Source organism: Charadrius vociferus, unplaced genomic scaffold, assembly GCF_000708025.1.
Source record: "Charadrius vociferus isolate BGI_N301 unplaced genomic scaffold, ASM70802v2 scaffold567, whole genome shotgun sequence".
In the NCBI taxonomy this organism is placed as follows: domain Eukaryota; kingdom Metazoa; phylum Chordata; class Aves; order Charadriiformes; family Charadriidae; genus Charadrius; species Charadrius vociferus.
Genome location: NW_009649304.1, coordinates 114,900 through 124,638, shown reverse-complemented (window position 1 = coordinate 124,638; position 9,739 = coordinate 114,900). Strand labels below are relative to the sequence as shown.

The 9,739-nt window shown below is 42.0% G+C and overlaps 1 protein-coding gene across 1 annotated transcript in view; it reads left to right on the top strand.

Annotated features, from left to right (window-relative positions):
- The first annotated feature begins 6,994 nt into the window (after positions 1-6,994).
- ZNRF3 (zinc and ring finger 3) overlaps positions 6,995-9,739 on the top strand; it is a 36,481-nt gene continuing 33,736 nt past the window's right edge. Inside the window, exon 1 of the mRNA XM_009889155.1 lies at positions 6,995-7,120. Within this exon, the coding sequence (XP_009887457.1) occupies positions 6,995-7,120 (126 nt within the window). The remainder of the gene's footprint in view (positions 7,121-9,739) is intronic.

The window sequence follows — 9,739 nt, the reverse complement described above, 5'->3', positions numbered from 1 at the left end:
CAGGAAGCCTGTCGAGGGGAGCAGAGGTTGTGTCACTAAGGCTTCCAGCTGCTCCACGCCGGTGTGCGTACAATGTGGGCAATCTTTTAGCTGCTGTTTGCCCAAAGGGTGGAGGAGAAAGAACGATGTTTTGTGGCTTGTGGGATTTAACAAATTGAATTTATAATGAAGAATTCAACCAGGAGAAAGTTTGGGAAGGTAATGCTGAGTCTCAAAGGCACATTATTGAAGTTTTCCAGACTGTCCAGGTCTCGTTATCCAGACCTGGCTTGTATTTATTAGAACAGATGTCTTGGCAGGAAAGGGGAAGAGTTGGGATCTGTTAGAGTTGTGTTGTTTTGCTTTTCGGTGGAACTGAAATTAGGGAATCTGTTTGCAGTGTTGACACGCTCTGTCTCCCTGCAAACTACTGGAACTATATAAGACACAGAAATGCCAGCCTGGTTTTATCCAAGCTAGCACAGGCCCCAAAGCAATATTACGGGATCACCCTGTGTGTGGACATGACTGCCCTGCTTCCACACCCAAGCCAATAAACATTTGGTGGCATGGTATACCATGTGGATTAAATGTCTTGAAGGTCGAAGCTCACTTGTGATCCTCACATGGCGTGAATGTACCCTTTGTCTCTTTGTGTGTGTGTTTAGGCCCTCTGGGATCCTTAATTGTAGTGTGAATTGGAAAAAACCCAACTCTATGAATGGACCACTGAAGCTGGCTTTCCTGTTAGCCACTGGAGTCTCAATATGAAGTGTGAATGAAATGCTGTTGGCTGGGACATGAAGCCAGGGGGAGATCTATGCAGAGAAGAGATTCATGGGCGGAGATTGCATGCCCAGGCAGATGCACCACGAAGATGATCCTAACAGTGCTGGTCAGGAGGGTTACTATAGGGCTTGGTGCGTTCAGGGAGAAGAAAGTTGCAGGAGGTAAGATGGAAACTGATGAGTTGATGCATAAAGATGTGGGAACTAATACAAGAAAGGATTTTTGGAAGTGTTGTAAAAATGTTAAACAAAACTACAATTTTTTTTTTTCTGAGGTGGGGGAATTGAATGTCTTCTCTTGGCAGGTGGGGTAGGGGACAGAGTTTTGGGGAAGGTGATCAGATCACCGTTGGTAATTTATTCATGAGGCATGAGATCAGAATGAGGTTGATGGAGAAGCTGGCTTTAGTGGAGGTTTAAGCGATCTGCATTAAAAACCTGAAATCTGAACAATGTGAATGGATGAGAGCACCCAGAGAGAAGATGAGAAGAGTGCTGTCACAGAGATCCAGGAGGATCCCAGAGGAAGAGGTGCTGGAGGGTGGGGACGGACATCATGCTCCCAAGTTCTGGTCACAATAAGATTAGTAAATCGGTAGATTGTACAACCTGTCATTGACTTCATAATGCCATTTTATTAAAAGAGCTGACACTGGGTACTTGAATATGAGTTCCCTCGATGTGTTAATGGTTACACAGGGCAGATGACTAATGTGTCTGACTTTTGCCTTAGCTGAGTCTTTGTGTTGGTCCTGTAGATCTTCAGATTTACTGGAACAAATAGTCTAGGAACAGTTTGGCTTTGCAATGCACATGTTTTTAATTGAACAGTGCAATGTTTTTGTCAATTGTCCCTTCCTGAAACATACTGACTTTGAGGGAATACTGCTGGCATAATATAATTTGTTTTGTTAATTACTCTGCTGAGATTCCAGTGTGATGCAACAAAATCCTGGGGAGTTTGTAGCCTGCAGATGTACCTAGTAAGTTCTTTGCATTTGCCAGCACAGAGCCTGCAGCGCCCTATTAGTTTTGCTTACTGCTTATACTGGGTTTTGCATTTGGGTTTGAGGTTTCTTATGTGCAAGATCACTTTGCCATTGTGTGGTGGTTTAATAAATTTCAGTCTTATCCCTGTTTCAGCCTTCTCTGCACTGGTGGGAAATTGTAAGGTTGACATTCTGTGCCTGGGTTGTTGGACTGCAGTATGGGATCCACTTGCTGTGGTCACATTTGTCCTTGCACAGCAATGGTAGTGGCCGGCATGGCCATGTTGGAGCAGAATTCTTCTGTGACAGCTGTTTGTTTTGGTTTGCTAGCCAGAGCACAGCTTTTTTCTCATAACTAGTTCATCGTACAGCCTCACTATAGTTTGCGAGTAGAAGTGTGTGTTCTAAGTGGGTTCAATTCACGGGTTCGGACAGGAATTTGAAAGTGTCTTTCTCTCAGAGTGAATACAACTGTCTGAATGGCACGAGTCCTGTACTCAGGAGTTTAGTTCCTGCTTAATTTTTTTCCCATTTACTGAGAAACTTGCCAGGGATTCCTCTTTCAGGTTTTTGCATTGGGATAGAGTTCAGAAAATTCCTAGGAAATGTAGTTCTTTGAACTAGGTTCAAGAAGCAAGAGGTGTTGGTATTTGGAAAAGGAGTTTCAGAATCCCATATAGTGGTCAGTCAGTGCTGAGCAGAAGTCACCTCTTGCCAGAAAAATAATTGATATTTCTCAGATCTCAATACAGTTCTTCATTACCTGTTCAGCTTCATAGTGCACATTCAATTTGAAGTCTTGTGCAGCTTTTCAAAGAGACAGCTCATTTAGTTACACGTATTGCTCTTGGGTTTAGTGCATGTTCCAAAATTCAGTCTCTGGATTTTAGTGCCTGGTACCTATTGCATGATACAGATGCCTCACATGGTAGTAGCTAATATTGTCATGTATATTTTGTCCAAGGCAGCTGTAAGCCCATGATGCTCTCTGAATCCTTCTTAATGCATGCAGAGTCTTATTTCTTGGCTGATCTGGTAAAGTGAGATGAGAAGGTTTTTCCCTGAGATTTTCTTCTCGTCTTTGGACAACATATGCCTCTGCTGGAAAGGAGAATGTACTGGATATGCTGTCTGTTCCTGCCTTCTTCTGACCAGAAGGTAGGAGCTCTGCAAAGCTACACTTCAGGAGTGGCCATCCGTTATGATCTTGGAAGCTGTATATCAGTTTTTTCATACAACAGGAGACAGAGTCCTGCAGTTCCATCATGGAGAACCATAGGGGCAAAGAATGTGGTTAGCGGGTTGTCAGAAAGAGATGAGTGCCTTTTCAGGGGTCTTGCCCTTGGTGAAGCCGTGTTGGCTGTCACCAGTCACCTCCCCATTTTCCATGTGCCTTAGCATGGTTTCCAGGAGGATCTCCTCCATGATCTGTCCGGGAACAGAGGTGAGACTGACTGCCCTGTAGTTCCCTGGGTCTTCCTTTTTTTCCCCTTTTTAAAAATGGGGGTTATGTTTCCCCATCTTCCTTTCTGGCTAGTTCTCATGTTTTTTTCTTCTGGTCATGCCTTTTATTACAGGAAAGAGAATTTATTCTGGACAGTTGCACTCTTTCTTTTTTTTTGGTCTAACCATGAAGCTCCCCTGAGTCCTATAAACATTAGTTCACTATTATGGAGTGCTAAATCCTATGCCTTGCCCTTCCCCTCCCAAAATGTATCAAGTTAATATTCTTATCATAGTTGAAAAGCTTTTTTTTTTGCTTTTTTTTTTTTCCTCCTATTTAGTAAAGTCTAATGAAGCCGTGTTGGCTGTCACCAGTCACCTCCCCATTTTCCATGTGCCTTAGCATGGTTTCCAGGAGGATCTCCTCCATGATCTGTCCGGGAACAGAGGTGAGACTGACTGCCCTGTAGTTCCCTGGGTCTTCCTTTTTTTCCCCTTTTTAAAAATGGGGGTTATGTTTCCCCATCTTCCTTTCTGGCTAGTTCTCATGTTTTTTTCTTCTGGTCATGCCTTTTATTACTTTTTTTTTCTTTCCGTGGGGGTCTAACCATGAAGCTCCCCTGAGTCCTATAAACATTAGTTCACTATTATGGAGTGCTAAATCCTATGCCTTGCCCTTCCCCTCCCAAAATGTATCAAGTTAATATTCTTATCATAGTTGAAAAGCTTTTTTTTTTGCTTTTTTTTTTTTCCTCCTATTTAGTAAAGTCTAAAATCACAAGGAATTGTAGCTGCGTCACCTCAGAGGTCTAGCAAAGCTTTTTGATCAAGTGGTCTGTCAGTTCTTCATAGAAGTATGGAGGTTATTTGAGTTTTGAGGGCTCTGCTGCTTCCAGGCCTATGATTTTTGTCTACTAAACTGTGCCTACGTCCTTTTCCAGGCCACCTAGCTTTTAGAAGAAAAAGGGAGTGCTCAGAAGTGGTGCTTTGATGTTTCCAAATGTCTGGGAGCTCTGTGCCACACAATACGTGCCCTTCGTGGAGGTGAGGTGCTGGAGCCAGGGCATGCCCAGCGCCTGACTGTTGCCAATTCCTGCCTGTCTTGAAAACCCTATTCAGGGGCCTTTACTATTCTACACTGCAAATATTTAACTGTCTTCAGAATCGTGTGTAATTTGCAGCTTTTTTGCCTCTAAATAGGAAGGCTGTCTTCTCAGGTGTTTGGGGCATTGTTGGAGATGGGGTGTTGGCCGATATTGTCACTGAGAAGGGACAAAATCACCAATTTATTTTTAAAGGTAAGCAAGCACAGGCTTTGTGAAAGGAGGAGAAGAGGCTCTTTCAACTTTGGGCTTGCCCTGATTTCCATGGAGGTAACTGCAGAGTGTGCTTGGAGACTGATCTAAAGGGCTGTTCATGCTTGGAAGCTGTTACGGAATAACAGTATTCTGGAGGAAAGAGGCTGCGGAAAGAATTTTCTGTTCCCCTTGGCCTTCTTTCAAGACATTTTCTGGACTAAAGTGGGTAGAGACAGTCCTTTTTGTATGGTTGGGAAAAAAAGACCAAGACTTTTCATCTCATGACAGTGTATAGAAAGGTCCTGAGCTGTTGGTGCGGTGGTTTGTAACGCTGTAACGCCTTATCCTGGCAGACAGAAGGGAAAGGACAAAAGGGTGGAAGTTTCCTTTTAATCATCAGGACTTTTTTTAGGTGATAGAGTTACAGAGTAAAATGTTCTTCCTCTGTTGGTTTGCTGTTTGCCTGCTCTGTAACACTAACCCACTTAAAATTTGTGCGGCTCTTTCTGAGGTTATTTTAAACCCTCAGCAATGTATACAGATTTTGTAACCTTGGATAAAAGCACCTGAGTCGCGGTTTCATTTTTGCCCTTTCAGGCATGTGGAAAGTGCCCCGGCACATTTCAAGGATTTTGAACTAGAAACTTCTTAGATATGGGTTACGGTTTCAAAGCTCGATTGATACAGCGTACGTCACGGGAATTATATCAAGGGAATGGTTCTCTGTTTCTTTAGATATTTAATATAGATTAAAGCTTCGTGTTTACTTAAAGAATTCCATGGACTCCTTTTGGGGTTAATTATGTTGGAATATACGCCCTGGCAATTTTGGAGAGAGCTCTCTCTGCCCGACTGCCTCCCCTGTTTTTATGTCTGTGCTGAATAGTTTATCCATCAGATGCTGAGTTTAAGGAGTGGCTCATCTTCCAGTGACAGTACCTGCTCCGAGCTTTTAAACAGAGTGTACTGAACTGCTCATCTATGTGAGACTATAGACAGTTCAGTAGTGTGTAATAGTAACTCATAACAAAAAAAGAGGAAGGATGAATTAAGAGTTGGGCAGAGGATTCTACTCTGTCTGCCTAGTATTGTGGTGGCCTGTTTTCTTCTCAAAATACAGGTGGATTGGTTGATGAATCTTGAAAAATAACAAGTGGTAGGAAAAGCTCTGTATTGTGTCAAATCACCATCATATTTCCCATATTTTGCAGTAATCACTCCAGTTATTCAGAAAGTCAGGGCCCACAGGATGATATATAAATAGCTCTCCTTGTATTGGATCGTTTGCAGAATGAAAGTCAGGGTACAAGACATGAGACAAAAGGGCAACATGACAAGCTGGTGATGCAGAAGAGATGGCAGGATAGTGAGAGAGCTATATATGTAAATTACTGGGCAGTAGAATCTTCTCCTATTATAATCAGGTACCAGAAAACAAAATTATGATAGTGTTGATACCAGTTTGTGGTTTTCTTCAGCTAGTTTGGCAAAGGTGAGATTTAAGGAAAGACTTGAAGCTGGATAAAGTACAGACTTCCTTTTCAAGGATTTTTTTCTGCATCTATGGTAAAGCCTGGGCAACTCTTAGGGAAGGGTCTGTGAAAAATGCGAGATTTTAGTTGAGGGAAAAAGAGAATAACGAGAAAATAGTAAATAGTGTAAGAAGTTAAATGTTTCACACCCTAGTTTACACACAAAGATGATATCGTAATGAAGGACAGCAAACTTGGAAAAGACAAAGAAAGTTAAAAAAATTGATGCATAGGAAGCTCCTTGCCATAATAATATTAGAGTAACTACATAGTGTTGGAAGGAAGAGGAAGAGATTGAATATCTGAAATTAAAACAAATATGTATTGTTGCCTTATGTAAGAAACGCAAATATCTAAAAGGAGACTGAAGTTCCTCATTCGTGATGCCTCCTTCTCATTTGGGTTCAGAAAAAACTAGAGACCATTCCATGATAGTTAGGAAGTTTTTTGTACTTTACTTTAAGCTAAATGATAGACATGTTCCAAAGGATGTCAGATAGTTAATATTGTTCAAATATTTAAAAAAAAAAAAAAAAAAAAAGTGATAATGCCTCTCAGACACTGGTTCTGGATCTTAGGACCTGTAAAGCTTTTATGAGTGACTCCTCAAAACAGTTTGTATTATTTCTGTCATTTGCAAGGACAGGTGGTTTGCAATACAAAGTGGAGCTTTGTCTTCATTATTTTATATCAGAGAAAAGGACTTGTAATCACATTTAATTGTGAGCCTTAAATGATATTTCATAAACAAGATGACAGCTCACAAAACATTCCAAGATACTGTACTCACAGCATGCTTCAGAAGCACACTGAATTCTTCATCTGTGCAGCCTTATGTTTCAGTTTTTGTGGTGCACCTTAATAAATAAAAGTGTATTTGTTATACACTAAGGTATTCGAAAGCAATCTGAATGTTTTTTGAATTCCACTGATTGGGTAAAGGTTTCTTTCTGATTCTATTTCAGATGCATCCACTCGGACTGTGTAACAGCAATGATGAGGAAGACCTATATGAATATGGCTGGGTAGGAGTGGTGAAACTGGAACAGCCGGAGCTGGAGCCTAAGCCATGCCTCACTGTCTTAGGAAAGGTAAGAGGGTACTTTGGGGTAAATACTGCATGTGGCTGTTCCTTGGAAGGGTTAGTTCCTTTCTGAGAAAAATCAGCAAGAAATAAGAGAAAACTCCCTTTACTCAACGAAATATTCCCGTTTGCCTGTTTTCACACTGGATGCTTCAGGGAAAGATAACGTCATAACTCAGTTGATAGAGATGGTGATGGGGGAGCTGAGTGCACGCATTCCCTCTTTGAGCTCTGTAGGAACCTAACAAAGTCTTCTGCAAAAATGGCTGTTCAGAGGAAGCAGTATTGGAGTAGAAATATGGTGAACTGCAAGTGTGATGCTAACTTGATCAAAGTAAGCTTCTTATCAAAAGCAGTCAAAATAAAAGCATTTTATTGGTTTTCCTTAGGTACAATTTTCTCAGAAGATATATTAATTTCCTTTTTGTGGGGAAGAGAAGTCTTCAACCCTTGAAGAGATTTCTTTGCTTTAATTGCAGGACAGGTATCTCTAATAACAAGCAAATCCTACTCTATTGGTCAAAGAATTAAAAATTTTCATCTTGCTGGAATCTGCCAGTAGAATATGGCCTCTGGAATCTAAATTCCTTGCAAAACATTTCCCTTTGTTTTAGGTGGTGAAGTCAGTAAGATACCATTACTGCTGCCAGATACGTTAAAAAGGAAAGCAGAAAGCTGTCCTTTGTTCTCAGCTTAAAATTTTTGAGGATTGAGGTTATCGTACATTGACATTTGAAGTCTAGAGTAGGTGAGGTGTGTGAAAGAGCATAGCCCGCAAGTTCTAGCAGTAACTGAGTAGTTGAAAACACATAAAATCTCTGGGTTTCATTCTAAAATCCAGCTGGCTCAAGTTGCTGAGACTTTGGTAGGATAGTGTTGGTGATTTCAGGTGAGCAGTGAAAATGTTGCATATCGGGCAGAAAATAAAATCCTAGGTTGACGTTTTGTAGGTAAAACCTGTCTCTGTATACTTATAAACAAAACTTCCAACCCCCCCGTCTTTCAAAGGAAATGGGAAACCATCTGCTTGTCTAAAATTTGCTGCAGGTTGAGCTCATGGTACTTAGTGAGAAACATCTCTCTAGAAGTGACTGCCCTTTCTATACAATTTCAGCATAGTACACCTTTTTATTCTAACTTGGAATACTGCTTTTATTTCACCGTCATTTCAGCTGATGCGTCTTTGCTCTTAGGAGGGTAAAATCTGAGGGTAAGGTCTTGTGACGATGGGAATTAGAGAAGACTGGGTACTGAAAGATGCATAGTAATCCATAAGTAAACTCCAGGAGTAAGCTGAGTCTTGGGGAAAGCCATTTAAGGAAGGAATCTGTTCAGTCCCATCTGTCAGGCTCTTGAAAAGCATGTGAGGAAGTAGGTGTGCGAAATGGATGAAGAAAGTGGAAACCATAGATATCCTCCACAAACAGTGTTACAAATATTTTCTGACACAGTGACATCACTTGCCTGATCCACTGCTGCGTAACCAGACCCTGCCATGTCACAGAATCACAGAATGGTTAGGGTTGGAAGGGACCTCAGGAGATCATCTAGTCCAACCCCCCTGCCAGAGCAGGGTCACCTACAGCACGTTGCACAGGACAGCGTCCAGGCGGGTTTTGAATGTCTCCAGAGTGGGAGACTCCACCACCTCTCTGGGCAGCCTGTTCCAGTGCTCCACTACCCTCAAAGTAAAGAAGTTCCTTCTCATGTTAAGATGGAACTTCCTATGTTCAAGTTTATGCCCATTACCCCTCGTCCTATCACTGGGCACCACTGAAAAAAGACTGCTCCCATCCCCCTGGCATCCTCCCATTAAGTATTTGTAAGTATTAATAAGATCCCCCCTCGATCTTCTTTTCTCTAGACTAAAGAGACCCAAGTCCCTAAGCCTTTCTCCATAGGAGAGATGTTCCAATCCCCTAATCATCTTCGTTGCCCTTTGCTGGACCCTCTCCAGCAAAGGACAGTTCCCTGTCCTTCTTGAACTGGGGAGCCGGATTTGCTTCAGGAGTTCTGTAGCATCTACTCTGGTGTGAAATGACGGTGACGTGACTCCTGCATCAGGCTTGTATGGAGAGTTTGGGCACAACGTTTCCTGTGTGCCAGTTTATGTGCAGTAATTTTAACAAGTGAAAAAAGACTGGCTGAGGTTCTAGGCTTCTCAGTAACTGTAATGCAGCTCCTCGTTCTGTATTTTCATGTCGCCATTTATCCTTCTCTTCCTGAAACATTTGTTCCCTATTTCATGCTTGCTGCTGTAGTTTCTCCTCTCTGTCATTTCTCTGCAACCCTTCTGCTCAGTCCTCCCTATGCTCAAGCTATGTCCTGATTTAGAACGTCTTCTCAGAATTCTTGAAATATTGTTGAGTGCAGATAGCAGCAGGAGCATCAGCCATGAGCGTCCTGCAGGTCCTGTCAACGAAGTCAGCCTGGTTATCTTACCAGTGGGAGCAAATTGCATTGCCATTCTCTGGGTCTCTGGAAAGTGAAGTTTCCATGCAATTTGGTGCACATGGCTACATGAGTATTTGGTTTGGCCTGTAAACTGTTTTGCCTGGGTAAGTATCAAACCTGCTGCATGTGAATATGTGTCATCTTCTGGTTGTTTTTAGGATTTGGCAGCTGT